The sequence below is a fragment of the Haematobia irritans genome, chromosome 3 (assembly GCF_050003625.1).
Source record: "Haematobia irritans isolate KBUSLIRL chromosome 3, ASM5000362v1, whole genome shotgun sequence".
Lineage (NCBI taxonomy): Eukaryota > Metazoa > Arthropoda > Insecta > Diptera > Muscidae > Haematobia > Haematobia irritans.
In genome coordinates this window covers 133,804,178-133,828,626 of record NC_134399.1, presented here as the reverse complement: position 1 = coordinate 133,828,626, position 24,449 = coordinate 133,804,178, and the positions used below count along the sequence as shown (strand labels likewise).

The 24,449-nt window shown below is 31.4% G+C and overlaps 2 protein-coding genes across 6 annotated transcripts; one reads left to right on the top strand and one right to left on the bottom strand.

The window, feature by feature from the left end:
* Nucleotides 1-66: 66 nt before the first annotated feature.
* Nucleotides 67-1,533, bottom strand: LOC142229459 (uncharacterized). Its single transcript, XM_075300020.1, has 2 exons — nt 1,147-1,533; nt 67-680 (listed from the first exon to the last, which is right to left on the bottom strand). Exons 1-2 carry the CDS (start codon nt 1,407-1,409, stop codon nt 179-181), a joined length of 765 nt encoding a protein of 254 aa, XP_075156135.1. The 5' UTR covers nt 1,410-1,533; the 3' UTR covers nt 67-178.
* Nucleotides 1,534-2,411: 878 nt separating this feature from the next.
* LOC142230282 (ubiquitin-conjugating enzyme E2 Q2) lies at nt 2,412-22,604 on the top strand. Of its 5 annotated transcripts, XR_012720634.1 has the most exons (10): nt 3,643-3,761; nt 5,045-5,372; nt 16,012-16,128; nt 16,272-16,532; nt 16,601-16,675; nt 20,657-20,948; nt 21,027-21,175; nt 21,287-21,365; nt 21,450-21,691; nt 21,803-22,604. XR_012720634.1 is itself a non-coding variant. In XM_075300933.1 (9 exons), exons 2-9 carry the CDS (start codon nt 5,211-5,213, stop codon nt 21,479-21,481), a joined length of 1,167 nt encoding a protein of 388 aa, XP_075157048.1. In that variant the 5' UTR covers nt 2,412-2,529; nt 5,045-5,210; the 3' UTR covers nt 21,482-22,604. The 5 variants fall into 5 exon arrangements, 4 of the variants coding, with proteins under 4 accessions (XP_075157048.1, XP_075157049.1, XP_075157050.1 ...); XM_075300933.1 differs by lacking the exon at nt 3,643-3,761 and adding an exon at nt 2,412-2,529 and having other exon boundaries at nt 21,450-22,604; XM_075300934.1 differs by lacking the exon at nt 3,643-3,761 and adding an exon at nt 2,734-2,757 and having other exon boundaries at nt 21,450-22,604.
* The last annotated feature ends 1,845 nt before the right edge of the window (nt 22,605-24,449 follow it).

Sequence of the window (24,449 nt, the reverse complement as noted above, 5' to 3'; positions counted from 1 at the left end):
GCTAAGACCATTTTTTTTTTTGACAAAACATAAATAAAAGTATTTTGCAAAAAGAAAAAACATTAGTTTTGCTAATATTATTTACCTATACGTCCTTGGGTATATTTATTAAAAATAATATTGCTATTTGAAAAAGGATAAGTAACTACTACCTACACATCAAGTGGTTTATTGCATTTTATTTTAGTTCTAAAAAATCTGGGCATACCCCATTTTCCACTTGCTTTGCATATGTAAACACATAATTGAGAATATTTATTTTAATTTCTTCTTGGTGTTGTTCAGGTAGCGTTTCAAGTTTTTGTTCCAAGAATCTTAAAAAGGGTTCGTTTCTGTTTGACGTATATGTATGACTGCTTCTTGCGTATTTTGTAAACTCGGTCATAAGATCGCACATTTTTTCGGCTAGAGAATCTTTGCTTTCCGGTTCTTCTTTGGGTTTCTTACTTATTGTGGGTGTATTTGACTCTTCCTCGTGAAGAAATTGTTCAGATCTATCGTCAATATCATCTTCAATATCAATTTCCTTTTTACGTTTTTTATTCATCGACTGATTGCTGGATAATTCCTCAAATGGTTCAAAGAATGGTTTATCGTCGATCGATATTGAATCCTCCTCGTATGCAATTAACTGTTCCGATATATGAAACGCTTTGGTGTTAGATTTTCTGGAACATGGCCTTAGAATTGAAATTGATACAAATCAATAGTTGTTCTGCTATAGGAAATATATCATTACTAACATTCATGGAACGCTCTCCCGATTCGAAATAATATTATTGCAAAAACACTAAGAACAAGGGAATATGGGTTTTTCTGATTTGAGATTTTTAAAATATCACTGAGATTTATTAGATATAACATTATAAACACTATAAAATGCAAAGTAGAGAATCATTATATTTATTAAACTTTAGCATTTTACAACAAATTTAAATTTTGAATTTGCCACAGTAAAGGAAAACAATATGTGCAAGATAGCCCAAATCAACATATCTAAGGGCATACATTAACATACATATGGTATATATTTTACCCACATTAATCCTTGTTTTTTCCTATATAGACCTTTTCTTTTGAAACAAATTTCTTAGGAAATAAGATTTAGAATCGAGGGAGTATTTCATAAACTGAATCATTTCATACTTAACATGGCCTTTCAGAAATTCCAAATGTTTCAATAACTCCCATTGGGTTACTTCCAATTCATCCATTCGATGAATCCTCACATATCGGTCTCTTATACTTCTCCATCTCGATTGACAAGCCTTTACTGTAGTTCCCATCACATTACTTATGTCCGTCCATGAATCTTCTCTCTTTTGTTTGTTCATATAATCTTTCGAGTTTCTCACGAAAAGATTGGGATTTTTCTTAATTTGACTAATCAATAGAATATCGTCAAACATATTTTATTTGGTTATCTTTAAAATTGTTTATGTTTTTTCTTTTTTGTTTTTTCTTTCTTTTTTTAATGAGTGTTACCATTTATTTTGTTTTTTTGTGAAATCTTACAAAAGTTGCCATGTTGTTGTTCAATCAGGGACGGAATCGCAATAAACACAAAGACAAGTAATTGTGCATTGCAACATAATGCTCTTTACGGACTATCAGTTATTCCGGATGGAATGTCGGTGTTTGTAAAGAATCTTACAGTGTGTCGGATCGATACGACATTTCGGCGATGACTAAATAATCGGTAAATATGTTATCGATCCCATAAACATGCAGCAGTATCGATTATGCCTTAGGTGATAACTGATAATTACAGACTATCAGTTGTTCCGGACGACAGTGCTCGTGTCGAACATATCCCATATACTATGCACACTATAAGTTAAGTCCGAAGGCATAATCGATACTGCTGCATGTTTATGGGATCGATAACACATTTACCTATTATTTAGCTATCGCCGACAAGTCGTATCGATCCGACACACTGTAAGATTCTTTACAAACACCGACATTCCGTCTGGAATAACTGATAGTCTGTAAAGCGCATTAACTTATAGTGTGGTCAATTTATGAGATATGTTCGACCCGAGCACTATCGTCCGGATAAACTTATAGCCTGGACGGCGTCTGCAAGGCACATTAGAGAAACCAAATTAGCAACGAAGATTAGATTTCGAATAGAAGAAAGAGGCTGTCCCCCAAAAATATTTTGCAATGTTTGTTTTCTATGTTTCCATAAAATACAGAAAATTATTGAAATGCAAATTTTTGTCAATAGGAACTCCTCCCTAGTGTAAACGTAGTATTCTTTGTATAAACATTATTTTATTAAATTTTGTTTCCCTGCTACATGTATAGGGATGCAAAACCGTGGTTATTTTATCATTCAAAAACAAAAAAAAAAACATTGAGTTGGTAACACCATACTTAACCAAATATCACCAAAAATACGGTAGCACCAAGTTTATTTTGCTTTGTATCGGTTACCCCACACCAATTGCTCCATAGAAGTATTCAGTAACTCAATAGCGAAAGTGATTTCTGTAATTAAAATATTTACAAAATAAGTTCTAGGTAAAATGTGAAAATTAATTGGTTTATTTATGTTTATGTAATAGAAGATGCAGAATTTTAGAGTGTCTGACGAACTATAAATTGAAAACAAGCATTATTTTACTATTCAGCAATTTGGGCTTTAAACTGACATATTTTTGTTTTTTTTGTGTATCATAAAACGCAAACATTCCAAGACGAAAAAACAATGACATATGTTTAGAAGTTAATGAAATTGTGGATAAAAAGGTAAATTTTGTGTATTTTAAAAGTTAAATCTTGTGGTTAAAATATGGACAAAAGACATTATTATGCTCGATTTCGTGTTGCCATACCGTTGTAATAGATTGTGATTGACGGGCAAAACACAGTTTTGGACATATTTTTGTCGCTGTCCTGTTACCCAATACTGGAGGATTTCTTGGAACACTATTATTTCATATTGTTATATTATAATGCTTTGCACCAACAAAAGTTCTATGTGCTTTGTCATAGGTTTGCTAAGATGACATGTTTCAGCTTTTTTAATAAAGGCTTCAAAGATGAAAAGAGGAAATAAAAGTGCAAAATAAGAACAATGAATTTACGCTCTTTCATTATAATACCAAAGTGAGTTAGTTTTGCAATAGGATTTCTAAAAAACATATATTTCAGCCTTATTTTGTACAAACCTCATGTTTGAATAAAGGTGAAACTAAAGATGAACAAAAATATTGAATATATGAAATTGTTTCAGAGCATTGATTTATGGATATTCCAAAGAATGTCTTCCAATGCCTCGTTTCTGTAAAAACATATACGTAAACAGTAAATGAATATTAAATTCATCCATGTTTTGGTATCATACCTCGGGCCTGCTCGAAATCGAAACCTGTACTCATTTCTTTAACAATTAAAACTACTTTTTTTCGTTTTGAGCTAATTAAAACATGCCAAACCTTGTGATGTCTTAAATGTCACAAATGTAAACAAGCCCTCCTAGTTATATAAATATTTGTCAAACGTTTATTTTCTGCAATCTTTCTACTGGTAAGCACGAATAGCAAAAATTTCTAAGGTGGTAACACTATAAATCACAGTTTCATACGGCAACATCGATTTATTATTTTTGCTTTCTGTCGGTTATTCGATACCAATTGCTCTACTAAAGTAATCAGTTACTCACGCTCCTGGCGAAAGTGATTTTTTACTTCACAGCATCGGACGTCGGGTCGGTTTTTATTGAATTAAAGAAGTAAAAATATTTTTTTTAGGTAAAGATTAAACGAGAATTCCAATAAATTATTGTGCATAAATTCGTAAACTATTTAAATTTAATGCACAAAAGACCAGAAAATACATAAGAAATCACAATATGTAGATAGAAACTTTATTTTTCTATTCGCAAACTTGTTCGTTCGCCAGACAGACTGCAGATTTGTATATCTTTGTGTGCGTGTATGTGTTGTGCGACGATGGTTTCGTTCATTTCTTGGTGGTGTTGTTGTTGTTTGTTGATGGTGGAGTACATGATGTTGTCGTCGTTTTCGTTGATAGCAAATGGGGGAAAAAGTTATGATTCGTTATGTTGTTTTTCCTCTATTCAACGACATTATATTTTTCTATTTCCTTAAATTTCCACGAAAAAGAATTTTTTGAATGACTATCAAATTGTTCTAAAGTGGATTTTGATAAGGCGAAACAACAGAATAATGTATACGACGATATTGGTGATTTTTTATTTTGTTTGCACTCTCTTCGTTTAAAATCACAAACGACGAAGTGACGCAGGTAGGTGACGAATTTTCTCCGTTTTGTTATTCAAAAGATCGATTGCAAAAAGGAAGACGTATAACTCTGGCATCAACTGAGACGAGGGAGACCTCTAAAGATGTATGCTTGACTGGTGCATTTGTGTGTGCATATCGAAAGAATCGGTCGAACGACGACTCACCTTTCTCCTCCAGTAAGGAATACAACTATTGGGTAAACAATAAACGATTCTACTTGTGACAAAAACAATTTATTGTTGGAAATTTCTTTCTGATAATTCCATTTGAAATCTGCTGCAACTGCGCAGCTTCAACTGCAAATTATGTCTGTCTTCACCACCACCATTATTGGCATCATCATCATCGTTTATGTGGCAGCAACAACACACCAAGGGAACAATCGTTTAACAGTAAATTCAAATAAATGTTTGTTGTAACAAAAGACAAAAAAGTCAAAGGAAAACAAAACCAAAAAAGTGTAAAAGTAAACTAAACAACCCGTCCGTCGACATATAAAGTGAAACCAAGAAAATCAGTCTTTCGCAACAAAGAACATTGAACGATGAACAAAAAAGGCCAGACGAAGTGAAGCATTTCCTTTGTTATGTCTCATTGATGGCTAAAAAGACTTTAAAATGGACTGTGAACCAAATTTAATTGTTGAAATTTGGATATACAAACTATGAGAAAATACATAACCCAGTGTGCTATAATATTTATCCATATTTATTTAGTATTCCAAAATTATTTACACATTTTCCTCGATTTTTAATTGCAATATTTAGGTATTCACCTATTTTTCTTGATCCGATTGTTCCAAAATTCCAAGAGGCCGACGTTTGATAGCAGAGGCATAACGAGCGCGCGCGTTTAAATTTGTGCGAAGAATCGCATACGCGATTTGTGGCGTTTTTGTGTGGCATAATTCGTCGTGCTGCTTGAGGACGCACGATGGCGTGTCTCAATACCCTAAAATTGGAAATAAAAACATTGGAGAAAATCTTTACCAAGAATCATGAACGTTTTCAAATTCTCAACTCAAGTGTGGACGAGCTGACTTGTCGTTTCATTGGAAAAAGTGGCAAACGTTATGACATTCATGCAAATATCACGGTAAGTACTTCTTTAAAGAATGCTTATTCATTTAAAGTTAGGGGAAGTTTGCTATCAAAATTCATTAACAGCATATTGAATCAGAAAACTTACGGCCCAGGGGATTCCCAGGGTTAAGTCCTCAAACTCATCATTTCTTGTGGTTAGCGGAAATCTCATTAGAGACGAACATCGGTCGTCACACAAATGTATGCATGGAAAATAACAATTAGGGGAGTCCCCCTGTGTAAGAGAAACACAAACAACTGTACAGAAGAAAAAGTAAAAAAGTTGTTGTAATGACGAATTACGATATCACCCATGGCATAAATAAGCCTTGAAATCGCCGTGTCCATAAAAAAAAAACTAAAAAAATTAGTTTCAAAAAATTTTTCGGTTATTGATGACTAAAAAATCTATTTTTCACATATAAATCTGGGTACCCATTTTTCCATTAGAATTACAGTGGTTACATTTCTCTCGAGAAGCAGTGCCTCCACTTTTTTCCAAGCCATATATGTTGCAATGTCAGTTTTCATCATCGTATAGATGGCTAAAATATCTATCTTTCACAAATAAATCTGGATCCCCATAATTTTCCATTCGGTCACTGTGGTAACATTTTTTTTCGAAGATCTGTGCCTCCAGACCATATATTGAGACTTTCAAACATATTTTGCAATATTTGTTTTAACCGTCCGATAGATGACAACAAGATTTATCTTTCACATATAAATCTACATCCCCATATTTTGCCATTTGGCCGATTTGTGGACATTTTACATGTCCAAAATTTCTTTGTGTGATACAACTGCTTTAAATTGTCGGTAATTTCCATTTTAATATAATGATTATATTTACTATCAGTTATTTTATCAATTTATTACAAGAGTGTAGAGTACAATAGGTCGATCAGTTTGTGACGAAAATATGCAATATTAAACCAATATTAGGTTAGGTATGTTTAGGTTTAGTGACAGCCCGATATTTCATGCTCACTTTAACTACTGAGTCCATTGTGACACCACAGTGGTGAATCTTCTCTCTTATCACGGAGTGCTGCCCGATTCTATGTTTAACTCAATGACAAGGGTCGTACTTTTTATAGCCGAGTCAGAACGGCGTTACACATTGCCACTTAGAAACCACTTAGGGAAGCATACAACGCACACTACAATTTTTGTTTGTTTTTATATTTTGGAAGTTTGTGAATTACTCCCTTATAGATGAGAGATACTTGATTATATAACTGTTTATTTATGCTAATATTTAAGTTTTTATTTGGGACCTATTTTCGAATTTGTTAGCTTAAAAAATGTGACTTGATATTTACATTCCTTATGTGTAATTTTCAAACCCATAAATAAATGGACTTTGTTGCAAAAAAAAAAAACATTTTTTCTGTGAACCTCTTCGCAAACCCCTATATAAAATCTTCCACCAATACGGTTTACCTTCATTTTGTATATAAATGCGAAAACGGGGATAGTTATACCCTGCACCACACTGTGGAACAAGGTATTATAAGTTAGTGCATATGTTTTCAACACCCAGAAGTAGACGAGATAGACACATGGTGTCTTTGGCAATAATGCTCAGGGTAGGTCCCTGAGTCGATCTAGATTTAATTCCAATCGTCTTCAAATTTGGCACAAGTTCCTGTTTTGGGTCAGAAAAGAACCGTATTGATTTTGGAAGAAATCGGTTCAGATTTAGATATAGCTCCCATAAATATCTTTCGCCCGATTTTCCGTCATATGACCACAGAGGTCAAAGTTGTAGTCCGAAGTTTTGCACAGGGAGTAGAATTAAAATACTAAGTATGCATGTCTAATTTGGTTGAAATCGGTTCAGATTTCAATATAGCTTCCATATATGTGTTTTTCCGATTTGGGCAAAAATCGCCAAAATGCCACTGCTAAGTCGAAAACTTGTAAAAGTGACTCAAATTTTCCTTTGTGTCTAATACGTATCTATCGACCGATAAATCATAAATACACTTTTGCGAAGTTGCCTGAAAATGGGTTCAGATTAAAATGTTTCCCATATTTGTATACCCTGCGCCACACTGTGGAACAGGGTATTATAAGTTAGTGCATATGTTTGTAACACCCAGAAGGAGACGAGATAGACACATGGTGTCTTTGGCAATAATGTTCAAGGATGGTCCCTGAGTCGATATAACCATGCCCGTCTGTCCGTCCGTCCGTCTGTGAACACATTTTTGTGATCAAAGTCTAGGTCGCAATTTAAGTCCAATCGCCTTCAAATTTGGCACATGTTCATAATTTGGGTCAGAATAGAACCATATTGATTTTGGAAGAAATCGGTTCAGATTTAGATATAGCTCCATATATATCTTTCGCCCGATATGCACTAATATGGACCCAGCAGCCAGAGTTTTATACCGATTTGCTTGAAATTTTGTACAAACATAACACTTAGTCGTATAGTGAAGTGTGCAAAATTTGATTGAAATCGGTTCAGATTTAGATATAGCTCCCATATATATCTTTCGCCCGATATGGACTAATACGGTCCCAGAAGCCAGAGTTTTACCCCAATTTGTTTGAAATTTTGCACAGGCAGCACAATTAGTAGTGCAGTTAAGTGTGCCAAATTTTATTGAAATCGGTTCAGATTTAGATATAGCTCCCATATATAGCTTTCGCCCGATTTACACTCATATGACCAAAGTGGCTAATCTTTTACTCCGATTTAATTGAAATTTTGCACAGGGAGTAGAATTAGCATTGTAGCTATGCGTGTCAAATTTGGTTGAAATCGGTTCAGATTTATATATAGCTCCCATATATAGATTTCGGCCAATTTACACTCATTTGACCACAGAGGCCAATTTTTAACTCCGATTTAGTTGAAATTTTGCACAGGGAGTAAAATTAGCATTGTTGCTATGCGTGCCAAATTTGGTTGAAATCGATTCAGATTTTTTTCAGTTTTTTCAGTTTCATTGTAACCATTTATTTTCATTTCATTTTCTTATTACATATATAGAGCAATAACTCTATAACTTAAAAGATAACTATACATATGCAACACTTTACGTTTATCTGCATCAGCTACTTAAATAGAACTTATGGTATAAATGTATATACTCATATCTAATACAAAGTTTTATGAAATTCACTTTAAATTGTACGCCTCAAAAATTTGAAGTGATAAAATCGATTCAGATTTAGATATAGGTCCCATATATATGTTTTTCCTATTTGGAGAAAAATGGTCAAACGCCACTGCTTAGTCGAGAAGTTGTAAAAATGACTCTAATTTGCCTAAACCTCTAATACATATATATCGAGCGATAAATCATAAATAAACTTTTGCGAAGTTTCCTTAAAATTTCTTCAGATTTAAATGTTTCCCATATTTTTTTACTAACATTGTGTTCCACCCTAGTGCATTAGCCGACTTAAATTTTGAGTCTATAGATTTTGTAAAAGTCTATTAAATTCTGTCCTGATCGAGTGATATTAAAATGTATGTATTTGGGACAAACCTTTATATATAGCCCCCAACACATTTGACGGATGTGATATGGTATCGAAAATTTAGATCTACAAAGTGGTGCAGGGTATAATATAGTCGGCCCCGCCCGACTTTAGACTTTCCTTACTTGTTTTTACTAACACAGTGTACCATTAGCCGGCTTAAATTTTAAGTCTATAGATTATAAATCTTGTTCAGATGGAGTCAGATTTAAATGTATTTATTTGGGAAAAAAACATTTATATATAGCACCCAACTCATTTGACGGATTTGATCTAGTATCGAAAATGTGGATTTACAAAGTGGTGCAGGGTATAATATAGTCGTCTCCGCTCGACTTTAGACTTTCCTTACTTGTTTCATTTTTATGTCCAAACTCCTGTGGCTCATTTCATTACTTTATTTCTATTTATATATAAAACATATAATTCTAAGCCTTTTTGGCCAAATAAAGTAATTCCAATGGACAATGGAATACCTAACTATCAAATAACCCAATATATTTACCTTTCACATGTTTACATTAAAAAAATCATCTGTGATTTTACATAGTACGTAATTGGAAACTAAATGTGGTTTCAGAAAGGCATTGGTTATTAAGCACACCAATAGTAAAATATGTGTGAATTTAATTCTATTTGTGAGCTATGCATTCCATTTACATAAGCAATTACATGTTAAGATATCTCATCACAATTAGGAGTAATTTAACAAAATTACTACAAGAAACCATATTTCATACTCCCACTATTTCGTATGAAAGAAAGTAAAAAAATACGCGACACTATGTCCCTATATCATAGCTGTAATTAGCACATCAGTGTTAAATCAATGAGAAAAAAGTTTTACAAAATGTGTATGCATACACATACACATGCATGAATGATTCCATCTGAATATTTACAAAGAACTTAAGTGAAAATTTTAAACTGTATCATGTATACTTGAGCACGTACGACGAGTACACAACACCCAAGTAAGTAGTTACTTACGCATATTCCACTCATCACACTGGGAACAACAAACTTGACATTGTCATTACAAATAATGTATCCACCTACGTTCTTACGTTATGTTTTTCATCTCATCCCGATTAGTTGTGTGTGGTTCAGATTGAGAGAACAAATTTCTTGTAAACATCTAGCACCCATTTAACTTAATTTATGTTTTTGTGAAATATCTTTATTTAGTAGTATAGCTGAAAAAATATAAGTAATTTAGTAGTTATTCTCCTAATTTTCATAGCCTATTTTGAATCTATAAATTAATATATTCCCATTAAAAAATCCACAGGGTTCCTACCTTTATCTAAGGTCACAGCAAAAAAAGATTTGGGAGTTCTCAAGGCATAACATTAAACCCTCTAATGCCCAATCCCGCCTATAGGCGGGCTTCGATAAATCATGAAGCTTTTAGTAAAATACACCTTAAGACAGCAAAATTGGGTAAAATAAAAAGAAAACTTAGTTAAAATTGTTCAAGAGGCTTGGCAGCATTTTTTTTTTTGATTTTGTGTCGCTAACATTGAATATTTAATCAGCTGGCAAAAAAAATTGGGGCATTAGAGGGTTAAATCACCTCCAAAAATATTACTCCAAAGATGTTCTTTATTTTTACTACACAGAAAGTTCTTTTAAATCAATTTTTTATAACCCGCTATTTTCATATTTTTAGAATAAAAATTAATAAAATGGTACAACTTATCTAAATTTTTTCGAAGAAAATTCTAAATCCATTCTAGAAAAATTTCGAATTTTTGAAAATGAGGTCAAACGTTTCAGACAAGCGTTAGAATGTGTGAAAATTCATAATAAATTATAAAAATATGAACACATTTTTTAATTCACATCTAAAACACTGAATTCGAAAAATTAACATGTTTTCAATATATGTCCCCATTTTGGGGATTTTTGATACCAATTTTGGGAATGGTGTATTCAGCAATATTTCTTTTAAAACAATTTACCTGCTAAAATCAATAAAAATCATAATAATATTACAATCAGTTCAAAAGTTTTTAAGGTTTCAATTCATATTTTTAATTCCCAAAAAATCGGAATTTTTGAAAAAATTGTTCCGTGGCCCAAAAACTTTAAAGTTTCGAATTTTTTGTTCTTTCCAATAGCATAGAAATAAAGCTCTCTCAAATACCTTTCCAACGATGTATTATATTTATACCTGTGCTTAGCCAAATGGGCCAAAAACTTGCATTAAACGTCACTAACTCGGGTAAAATAATGCATTTCTGCAAATGTACGTTTATATGGGGGCTATACCTAAATTTGAACCGATTTAAATCAAACTTGGCACGCTTGACGATAGTATCAAATATACTTCTTGTGTAAAATTTGAAGCAAATCAGAGAAAAAATATGGCTTCTAGAGTCATATATATGCATATCGGGCGTGAGATATATAAGTGGGGCTATATCTAAATCTGAACCGATTTTAACCAAACTCGGCATGCGTAGCTAGAATGTTAATTATGGTACCTGTGCAAAATTTCAAGTAAATCGGAGTAAAACTGTGGTCTCAGGGTGAAAATTTTGTGTCTGGTGGTCATTTAAGTGTATATTGGACAATAGATATGTATGGGAGTATCTAAATCTGCTTACCCGTGTAAAAATTGGATCCCCAAATTTTTACACGGTAAGCAAAATTTTGGTTTCTGCAGTAATACCGGATTTGACCAGTATTTTATATGGCCCCAGAATCCAAAGTTTTAGTATTGTGCAATGACTTCATATTCCACCATAGGAGGTGGGAGTATACTAACTTTGTCATACCGTTTGTAACGCTTCAAAATATTGGTCTCTGAACCCAATAAGTATCTATATATTTTTGGTCGTAGTGAAATTTGGATTCTTTGTAGAAATGTCTGTCAATCAGTCTGTTGAGATTACGCTTTTTAGAAATTGTTGTATGTAGTTACAGCCCTCGGATCCTTTAACTACTGTTTTTTTTTTTATTGGTTTATTAAGTAGTATTATTAATACTGTATATATTCATTGTAATTATATAAATTCCTACATATTTGAATTCATTTTAACATATTGACTAATAGCAGATTTAAAACGCATAATATTAGTTTCAGTTTTGATACAATTAGGGATACTATTATATAATTGTAGTCCTTTATAAAATAGTGATCTTTGCTTCCTTTCGGTTTCCTGTCTTTTTTGTCTCAACTCTCTAGTGCCCGAAATTTTCCGATCCGATCTGCTTGAAATTTGGTACGGGATAATAACATATAGCCTATATTAATTGATTTCTTTGGCATTTTGAATTAATTTTTTGATTGGTTCAATTAAAAATTTGATTTTGGTCGCAACCCTGAATTAACATTTTAGTTGAGGCAATCAATTATTTATTTATAATTATTTAAACTTAGATGAAATAATTTTCATGTAATTTTGTTAGAGAGTTTCTATCTTTTTTATGAATGTTTCGATAGTTAGTAAGGTTGGGTATCTCTATAGAATTGAGTCAAAATTTAATGAACCATTGATTAGTATGTATATATTTTAAACTTTAATTGATTTTTTAATTGGGAGAATTTTTGCTGACAGTTTTTAGAACCGTTTATTTCGTACTTATTTTTAAAATTTTTGTATTTTTCAATGCCTTTTCATTATAAAAAAAATTCATTAAAAGAAAATGCTAACCTTCGTAAAATACTTACGAGTATTTTTTACATTTTTTATAACCATTTACTTCGTATTTGAGAATGTCTTTTCCTTATAAAAATAGTAAGAAAATATAGGATTTCACATTATCGTATTAATATCGTGGTTATTTATAAATTTAAATCTGCGTGGTTGGTATTTTGCATGACCGCGCGTTGTATATACCAGGGCTGTGGAGTCGAGCCAATTTTGCTCGACTCCGACTCCATCAGTTTTCATCAGCTCGACTCCGACTCCGGGTAATATAACTAAATCTCATTTTAATACCACAAATTTGTATTTCTATTTGTGAGGGTACCATAAGTGGATCGATATAAAGTATCGTATTTATTTATGTGTTCAAAAAAAGGTCTTAATTTCACATTAGATGCCAATTGAACTCTATATTTCAAATTTAGGGCAATGTTTAATAAATGAAATAATGATATAAATACCCATCATAATATGAGAAGATACCCAGAGTATATGTATTTGTGGATTAAAATCATTGATACTATCTCAAATCCTTTAAATTTGTTGCGAGCTATATAAAGGTTTATATTCCCATATGCATGAATTTGAATATGAATCGATTTAGACAAAATTGTATATATTTCTACAAAATCTAACTTGGAATTAACATGAGTCTTAAAATTTAAATCTAACGTTATGGGACGTAACACAATTTTAACAAAAAATAAAAATGCAAGGAGAGTCTAAAGTCGGGCGGGCCGATTGTACTCTGCACAACTTTGTATTTAGATCTACATTTTGATAAAATCTCAAATCAGACTTCTACAAAAGTCGGGCAATATTTGGGAAATATTTATAATTGTTTAGACAATTTCGCAAAAATGCATTTATGATTCATTCATTGAAAAATTTGAAAATTTGAGTCATTTCTACAGTCGAAAACAATTTTTCCAAAATTGTATGCTCCCTGAATACAATTTTGGAAAAAATTTTGTCTAGTAAATAAAATTTTGCAAAATTTTATATAGAAATGAAACTTCGGAAAATTTTCTACAGAAACAAAATATTGACTAAATTTTCTATAGAAATCAAATTTTGAACAAATATATAAAAATAAAATTTTTATAGAAAAAAAAATTTGGCAAAATAGATCGTTAACATTGAATTTCGAAAGATTATTAATAAAGTGCCTTTTGCCACTAAGTGATCTAATATGAATTCCACTTTCAGTAGGGTATTACCTTTGTTTCCGTATACCAAACCCAATTTACATATTGCAATAATGATAAATGCTTCCATAAATACATCAGAATAGAGTTTAGTAAAATTTACCGTCATCAAAACCCATTGTATATGGAAGAGGGCACACATATTAACCGAAACAAATAAAACAGGCAATATATGGGATTGAAACATGTTGTTGTGGGTATATAAGATTCCGTTGTTGATGGTTCAATGCTCTAATTAGAGGTTGAATTACAATTTCACTTGATTGGGTTGTTGTGTGCTGCGACTTCTCTGCAGACGTTCTGACATTGCTTCATTGTCGATCCACTGCATCTTTTCTACCTCCTTTGAATACTGTGAAATTTTCTCCTGCTCATAAGTACATACTCTACCACTTCATCAGTCATTACCCTTTTTAATAATGCTCTCGCTTTTCATATGCTTTGTGGTTGTTGTTATGTGTGCTTTTGTGTTTTTACCCGTGTTTGTTAACCTTTAAAATGATGGCTATGGCTACGGTGACACTTAAGCAAAGTTTTTGATTTAATGAAATTTAAAACTTATCGGATCCTTGTTGTACATTGTTTTTGAAAGAATACTTGTGCGTCAGTCCTTTCTTTAGTTGTAGGGATTATTTTTATGTATAACTTGAAAGGACACCATAGTTAAGCGTTCCTTCTCAACAAACTATTACTGAAAGGTTTGAATTTCAATAAAAAAATTATAATAGGCCCATATGACGTTTCATTGGTTGAAGTTAATTTATGCAAAAGAAGTTTTTAATTTGCAAACAACAAATGCAACATTGTTGCGAAAAGTACATATTAATGCCATAAATAATCAATAAAAGATTAACATTATGATTAGGGCAAAACCTAAACCAACTTTGGAGACTTTAACCTTTCAAAATATAACATAATTCTATTTATAAAACTAGGCGGTGTATGAAATATTGTATCATTCTGCGAGAAGGATGATATTTACACATACATCCTAGATGGGATCAACTGTCGAACAGGGTATTATAAGTTAGTGCATATGTTTGCAACACCCAGAAGGAGACGAGATAGACAAATAGTGTCTTTGGCAAAAATGCTCAGGGTGGGCGCCTGGGTCGATATAGCCATGTCCGTCTGTCCGTGAACACATTTTTGTAATCAAAGTCTAGGTCGTAGTTTTAGTCCAATCGACTTCAAATTTGGCACAAGTATGCGTTTTGTGTCAGAATAGAACCCTATTGATTTTGGAAGAAATCGATTCAGATTTAGATATAGCTCCCATATATAGCTTTCGCCAGATTTATACTCATATGACTATAGAGGCCAAGTTTATATTCCGATTTAGTTGAAATTTTGCACAGGGAGTAGAATTAGCTTTGTTGCTCCCATATATACGTTGTTGTGATTTCGACAAAAATGATCAAAATACCAACATTTTCCTTGTAGAATCGCCACTGCTTAGTCGAAAAATTGTAAAAATGATTCCAATTTTCCTATACTTCTAATACATATCTATCGATCGATAAATCAAAATACACTTTTGCGAAGTTGCCTCAAAAGTGGTTCAGATTTAAATGTTTCCCATATTTTTTTTTACTAACATTGTGGTCCACCCCAGGGCATTAAGCGACTTAAATTTTAAGTCAATAGATTTTCTAAGAAGGCCTTTATATATAGCACCCAACAAATTTCAAGGATTTCAGATGGTATCGAAATTGTAGATCCACAAAGTGGTGCAGGGTATAATATAGTCGGCCTCGCCCGACTTTAGACTTTCCTTACTTGTTTATTTCAGCATCGTTGATCATTCGTGGGAACAAAGAAACAAATAAATAATTTACTATATGAATATATTGTCTATTTCCAATTGTTAAAACTTTATACTAGTAATTTTGTTGCATGGTATTCCCTTTATGCCATGGCATATATTCCTTTTATACAATGCCCGGAACGCCAATTTTGAGTTGTTTCACTATTGAAGTAAATACTCATACGCGATGTATTCCGTAGGCGTTTCAGTCATATTTTTATTAAATTAACATATTCGGTTTTTATATTTAACGACAGTTTAATGAACCCTACCTCAACGCTACAAGTTCAATGCATTGAACAATGCATTTAGAATACACACGGTAAAAGTGTGTTCCACTTAACAGTTTTTGCAAACGTAGATTTATGATATAAGTTCTCATGTACCCCTTAAATTAGCTTGATACCAATATACCCCAAACATATAAATCACATTATCTTATCACACCTTTTTGATTCATTCATTTTTTTTTTTTTTCAGGAAACGTATCCATCTTCACCTCCAGTTTGGTTTGCCGAAAGTGAGGAGACAAGTGTAACAAATGCTGTCCAAATACTAAGTAATACAAATGGTCGTGATAATCATGTCATAAACCAGGTAAGTGTAGTTAGCAATTGTATACAATATTTGCCTTTAGACCCCCACTCGCCTTGTGTATGGGCTTGTGGCGCGTATCCTTGTATTACTTGTAGTTTTTGGTCCAACACTTGGCCTAATGTAATTGTATTTTTTTATTTTAGGTTGGCATATTATTGCGTGAATTGTGCCGCCTACACAATGTCCCACTGCCGCCCGACATAGACAACCTCACAATACCATTTCAGTTGCCACCACCTACTAGTTCATCATCGTTGAATCAACAGCCCGCAGCTCAACATCAAATTGAAGATATCGAATCTGATCAAGACGATATCGAAGATCCCATAGGCGATAGTGAGCAGGAAAGCGAGGCAGATGAAGATCTACCATTGGAAATGGACGATGGTCGTAGTGCGAATAAAGTGAGTAATAAATTTTCTTTTAGTTTTTCAAAACTAACATGGTACTTACTTTTCAATTACGTTTTCAGAAAGATGAGATGGAAGTGGAACATTTGGCAACATTAGAAAGACTGCGCCAGAGCCAGCGGCAAGACTATCTAAAGGTAAGAACACACACAATAAAATGTTTTTTTTGATTCAATCACGTAATTAATTGATCCAATTAATTTTTTAATTGAAATGTCTTCAATCACAGAAATGATAGTATCAATTAAAAAATAATTGAAAGTCGATTAAAAAATTAATTGAAAGTCAAAACATTAATTGATCCAATTAAAAAATTAATTCATAATATAAATTTTTGTGATTGATTTTTTGTTTCAATTAAAAAAATTGTTGAATCAATAAAGTTTTTAATTGAATATTTTTTAAAACTCAATTAAGACTTTAATTGGAAATATTTTTTCTGTGTAGCTTTTTAGTTATGGAAAAAATACATTCAGTTGTTAATGTAGGTTTTTTATTCTGCCCAATTTTAAACATAATAGAAAATAGAATTTCTTAAATTTGAAAATACTTTGGATAAAATGCCTTCTTCCGATAGTGGCTTCGATGAAATAATTATATAACTTTAGTTTAAATCCATGCCCTTCAATCAATATACGACCCTCTGACACTCCTGAGTGATAGATGTCCACTGCAAACCCCACTTAGGATAGAGTTCAACCTTTGCAGAGTTGAAAACCCTGTGTCATGTCTGGGCCGTAGACCCGAATGCAGTGAGGGTTGGATGTTATCGGTGATAGGTTTTCACCTTGCTGGGATGCACTTAAATGGGATGCCCCATAAATTGCCGGCTGATCAGTCAATGGTCCACATTTAATATATACCCTGAACTATGTTAAATTACTCGAAGCAATTGACCTGTCCTATTTTTTTTCTTATTAAATTTTGAAATTAATTGATACAATTTATTTTTTTAATGGAAATTCTTTAATTCACGAAATTGATAGTAGGATGGGTTAGGTTAGGTATAGTGGCAGCCCGTTATTTTAGGTTCACTTAGACTAATCTATCCACCACTAATACCACTAGTGGTGAAATTTGACCTTATCAACAAGTGCTTCTTGAATCCACGGGACCTTCTTCTTATAGACGAGTCCGAGCGTCGTTTCATACTGCGGTGAATCCAATTATTTCTGTGATTGATTGATTTTTTTTATTATAATTGGATCAATTATTTTCGTTAAATTGATTTAAGAAAATGATTGAAAATCCCATTCAACAAATTAATTTTATAACAAAAATTTTGTAATAATTACTTGCTGTGTACATGCCATTCATTTTGACTCTAATCCATAGAAAAATCCAACTATAATTATAATCAAAAATGTCATAAGAAAGTATAAACTTACAAAGAAAATGATATCATCTTTATGTAAAATAATTATAAATAAATAAATGAAAGTTCCAATTAAATTAATTTAGGGTTGCGACCAAACTCAATAAAATTTTTATTTAAATCTATTAAAATTAATTGATTGTGCGGATGAAATCAACGTTTAATTAATTCTCTGATCTATATCATTCTTACAGAAAAATTATCAATATTTTTCCTATTAAAATTTTATTTGAATTTAAAAATAATCAATTAAACATTTAATTGATTCAACCAATTTTTTAATAAAAACAAACATCAATCACAAAATATCTGCACAGAAAAAAATATCACCAAAATATTCCCAATTACAAAATTGACTGAAGTTGAGAAGTTTTTTAATTAAAAAAAATAATTGATACTAAAGGGTGATACGGTCAAAATTTGGTCAAGGGAAAACGCGTGTAAATCGGTGAAATCGTTTATTTAAAAATCAAATTAAATTTCTTTTTCAAGTTCAATTTGTATAAAATTCAGGAAAAATATTCAGTTAGGCTTTCGCTTTTCCAAATCCGAATTGCCGGGCCTCACGCTTGACACCTGCCATCAGATTTTGTACAGCCACCTTGTCCACCTTCTTCGCCGCAGAAAGCCAGTTTGCCTTGAACTGCTGCTCGTCCTTAGCAGTTTTTTGGTCTTCTTTACGTTCCGCTTGACAATAGCCCAGTATTTCTCAATTGGGCGGAGCTCTGGCGTGTTGGGAGGGTTCTTGTCATTGGGAACCACCTGCACGTTGTTGGCGGCGTACCACTCTATGGCCTTTTTACCGTAATGGCAAGATGCCAAATCCGGCCAAAACAGTACGGAAAACCGTGTTTCTTCAGGAAAGGCAGCAGACGTTTATTCAAACACTCTTTCACGTAAATTTCTTGGTTGACAGTCCCGGAGCTATGAAAATGCTGCTTTTCAAGCCACAGGTACAGATGGCTTGCCAAACCAGATATTTCTTTGTGAACTTTGACAGTTTTATGTGCTTGAAAATATCTGCTACCTTTCCCCTTCCTTTTGCCTTATAAAACTCCTGTCCCGGAAGCTGCTTGTAGTCGGCTTTGACGTAGGTTTCGTCGCCCATTACCACGCAGTCAAACTTCGTCAGCATCGTCATGTACAGCCTCCGGGATCGCGCTTTGACCGTCGTATTTTGTTTATCATCGCGATTTGGAGTCACTACCTTCTTGTAAGTCGATAGTCCGGCTCGTTTTTTGGCTCGATGCACGGTTGTAGACGATACCCCCAGCTTATTTGCGGCATCTCGGAGAGAGAGGTTAGGGTTTCGCTTGAAACTATCGGCAACTCTCTTTGTCGTCTCAGCGGTTTTCGATTTCCCCCCGATTCAGACTTCCTGGCTGTCGACAAACGTTCCCCAAACACTTTAATTACATTTGTAACGGTTGATTTGGCAACTTTTAGCGATTTTGCCAGCTTTGCGTGCGAGTAGCTCGGATTTTCGCGATGCGCGAGCAAAATTTTGATACGCTGCTCTTCTTGCTTGGACGGCATTTTGACAACTGAAGAGTGAATTCCAAAATCAAAATAAGAGCAACATTCTACACACACACACCTTCAAAATGAGGGGTGTTCAGGTTTTTTAAATGTAAAATTGAAAGAAATACGTCAAGTTTATATTGACCAAATTTTGACTGTATCACCCTTTATTAACCTTTTAATCAAACTAGAAACATTAAGTCAATGATTGAAATTTTTAAATTTTCAATTAAATTAATTGATACAATTAAATTTTTAATCACACGAAAATGAATGTATGGATTTTTTAAATAGATTTTTAATTAAAAACTTTTTGAAACAATAAATATTTAATCAAACTAAAAAGTAATGCAAAATAGTTATAAAAAGTTATTGAAGTTGACAAATTTTTCAATTAACAAATTAATTGATACAATTAACTTTTTAATCAAGATAAAAGCATAAAATTTTAATTATGTCAATGATCGACATTTTTTTAAATATTTAATTAAAAAACTAATTGATACAAATAACTTTTTAATCAAACTCGGTAGTCTTCCGGTAGTCAGTTAAAAAAGTAATGGAATTTTGTTTAATTTTTAATTAAAATTTTATTTCAAACAATAAATTTTGTAATCAAACTAAAAACACTAAGTCAGTTAAGAAATTAATTGAAATTAATTACGTTTTTAATTAAAAAATTAATTGAAATTTGTTAATGAAATCAATTAATTTTTTAAACAAGTATTTTTGTGATGCCCAATTAAAACTGTGATTGATACTATCATTTTCGTGATTAAAGACATTTCAATTAAAAAATTAATTGCATCAATTAATTTCGTTATTGAATCAAAAACAAATGTTTTCTGTAGCACGGTGGCTCTCAAAAATATGATAGTGTATAGTATAACATGCCTAAAAATGCGCCATTAAAATTTCATCGGGATTTTCAATTTAATTTAATTTCCACTCTATTAGTAACTTTGCCTATATCGCTACAAAAGGTACATTTCAATCAAAAAAAAATTAATTGATTCAATTCAATTGTAATACTAATTTTTCCTTGAAGTTGAGTCAACATTTAATGAGCCTATGAATATTCGCATATACTGCTACATATATACTTTATTAAAACGTGTTTTCATTCTATGAGTTGTGTATTTTAATTTATTTTTATAGTATTTTAAGAAAAAAAAAACGTAACTTTGTTCATTATTTATTTTGAACAATCTTCTTTTATCAGGGTTCAGTTTCCGGTTCCGTTCAAGCAACCGATCGTTTAATGAAAGAACTACGTGATATATATCGTTCGGATTCATTTAAGAGCAATATGTACTCCATAGAATTAGTAAATGACTCAATATACGAATGGAATATACGCCTTAAATCCGTTGATCCAGACAGTCCCCTACACAACGATTTGATTATGCTCAAAGAAAAAGAAGGCAAAGATAGTATTCTATTGAATATTATATTCAAAGAAACTTATCCATTTGAACCACCATTTGTACGTGTTGTACATCCCATAATATCAGGTACGTTTTTTTTTTTGTCAAATAAAATGTTTTCATATATTCAGACAACATTCATCATTGTTCCGATTTATTTTGCAGGTGGCTATGTTTTAGTGGGAGGGGCAATTTGTATGGAATTACTTACCAAACAAGGCTGGAGTTCCGCATATACGGTGGAAGCAGTTATAATGCAAATTGCAGCAACGCTAGTTAAAGGCAAAGCCAGAATACAATTCGGCGCAACAAAGGTAAGTTTGATTATATTTTTTTTTTGTACTTTTTACAATTTAAACAACACATTTGTGCTGTATAATCTTGCAAATGATTTGTCCTTTGGAATAACTAAATTACCAACTCAGGCCTTATCGCAGGGTACATACAGTTTGGCGAGGGCGCAACAGAGTTTTAAATCGTTGGTTCAAATACACGAAAAGAATGGTAATTATATCTCTGTTTGTGTGTGTGTGTTATATGAAAGTGAAAACGTAAATTTAAATAATCATTATTGTGTACGTTCAACAGGTTGGTTTACACCCCCCAAAGAAGACGGCTAAGGCATAATGTTCCATAGTAGTCATTATGTTCCACCAGCAGTTACCCACCACCATCAAAAATATCCTCTAAAAAAACATTACCATTATCTCCCGTAAGCTGCTTAGAAGTTTCTGTTTTTTCCGATTTGGTTTAGACATAACCATTGCACCAGTTTCATTATCAGATTCAACACTGTCTCCTTCCGATGTGCATTCGCGCGCTTCATTTGTGTAATTATACTAATTTCTATTGTAATAGTGTGTACCCTACGACTCTTTTTCTCTATCCTTATGTGTTAACGATGTTATGTCGTCATCGAACTGCTTTACTGAAATTCATAGTCTTTGAATTAAGCTTCCAACCTCTTGAATCCAATTTAACCATGAATGAATTAAAATGCAACGACAACATCTGTAACAAAATCAGCAACAGATGAAATGCAGGAATCATAATAGCGCATCAAGCAAGGAATTCAGTTCCTCCTCTAGTGCTCCGCTCTTTATATATAAAACCCAAAACAAATTACCTATTTTCTCTATATCAAATTAGTTTGTAATTTCTGTAATATTTTTTGTCTTTCGTAAGATGTCTTTTTAATTTAAATACCATATTTGAATATTCGTATGTTTATAATTTTATTTTTTATTAGTGTTCCTTTATCCGGAGGCGTTTATGAAATCACTTCAATCTTCCTACCAGCCTGTCTTATTTTTTTTTATTTTAAGAATTTTTTTTTATCGCTTTTAATTTAATTTTTTTGGTTTAAAAAACAAAAAAATTATAAATATACATATAAAAAATAATTATAATAAAATTACTTAAATTATAGCAATTAAATAATATAACAGAACATGGAGTATAAAACAGTAATAGCTCTATTTTTATTTGTGTTTTTGCAAAAAGGAACAACAAAAATAAGACGATGAAGTAGTCGGGAAGTTGAAAAAGTAAATATTTGTAATTTTAAGTTTTACATATACAAACAAAACATAATATACAAATACACAAAATTGAAAAAAAAAATACACTAAACTAAGTTAATATATAAAATTTTACAGTAAATAAATAATTTTAATGAAAAAAAGCCAACTAAATTAAATAAAACCAAGCGCATCATTTTATCTAAATAAATCCACAACAAAACTGAATTTTCCCATCAAGCAGAGACATTTGTTCGGAACCAAAGCTTTCATCACAACTAAAAAAAATGCATTAAACTTAAATATTGACATTTATCAAACAATAGCATTAATGATGGGCACATTTAAACGTTTGGTATTAAAATGCTCGCTCCACTTCATTTGTTTCACAATACATTATTGGGTTTAAGTTTTTAGTGTTTTGTTTTCTCATTGGTAAAATTATAAATATTCTCCACAACAGATATAACTATATACTATAAATAATAAATACAACAATGAATAATATAAACAATTATAAATAAAGAAAAAGAAAAATAATATGAAAACTTATATACATTTTAAAATGGTTTTATTAAAAATACCTACATATTTCAGAGCTTATTGAAATGGAGCCCCTGTGCTGCAACGTCTAGCGTGCCTTCATTGCACGTACAAAGAGGGATTGTAAAAATTTTAAAAATACGACTTTCGAATTTTGCGAATATTGAAATACATGCGTATTTTAATTCAAATTCAACATTTCTACTTTTTAGTTAAAATTTAGTGGATTTGGGTCACTATAAATCCTTATGTGTTAACGATTTAACATGAATCAACCTTCGCTCTATAACACTTCGTTTAGGAGATATGAACAAAAGAAGGTTTTCTTTTAAAAACATTTCGATTTTTTAGGATTTAGATGGACTTTCCGATTGTATGGGGGTGATCCCGATTTAGAAGCTTTTCATATAAAAATTTCGATTATTTGGTGGTGATGACAAATTAGTTTGAGTGAAATGGAATGTTTTGGGAAGTTCATAAATTATAGCCGCCTTTTCGTTCTACAACGCTTCGATTAACAAATATGCGCAAAAGAAGTTTTTCTTATACAAATTTCGATTTTTCAGGGTGGAATTTCCGATTGTATGTGGCGCTTAATTAGGAGATGCTTAATTTAGGAGATATGAACAAAAGAAGTTTTTTTACTTCTATAGAAAATTTTGTCAAAATTTTATTTATATAGACAATTTTGTCAAAATTATATTTCTATAGTAAATTTTGTCAAAATTGTGTTTCTATAGAAAATTTTGTCAAAATTGTATTTCTATAGATAATTTTGTCAAAATTTTATTTCTATAGAAAATTTTGTCAAAATTTTATTTCTATAAAAAATTTTGTCAAAATTATATTTCTATAGAAAATTTTGTCAAAATTTTATTTCTATAGAACATTTTGTGAAATATGTATTTCTATAGAAAATTTTGTAAAAATTTTATTTCTATAGAAAATTTTGTAAAAATTTTATTTCAATAGAAAATTTTGTCAAAATTTTATTTCTATATAAAATTTTGTCAAAATTTTATTTCTATATAAAATTTTGTCGAAATTTTATTTCTATAGAAAATTTCGTGGAAATTTTATTTCTATAGAAAATTTTGTCAAAATTTTATTCCTATAGAAAATTTTGTACAAATTTTATTTCTATATAAAATTTTGTCAATATTTTATTTCTATAGAAAATTTTGCGAACATTTTATTTCAATAGAAAATTTTGTCAAGATTTTATTTCTATAAAAACATTTTCAAATTTTATTTCTATAAAAAATTTTGTCAAAATTTTATTTCTATAGAAAATTTTGTCAAAATTTTATTTCTATAGAAAATTTTGTCAAAATTTTATTTCTATAGAAAATTTTGTCAAAATTTTATTTCTATAGAAAATTTTGTCAAAATTTTATTTCTATAGAAAATTTTATCAAAATTTTATTTCTATAGAAAATTTTGTCAAGATTTTATTTCTATAGAAAATTTTGCCAAATTTTAATAATTCTATAGAAAATGTTCTCAAAATTTTATTTCTATAGAA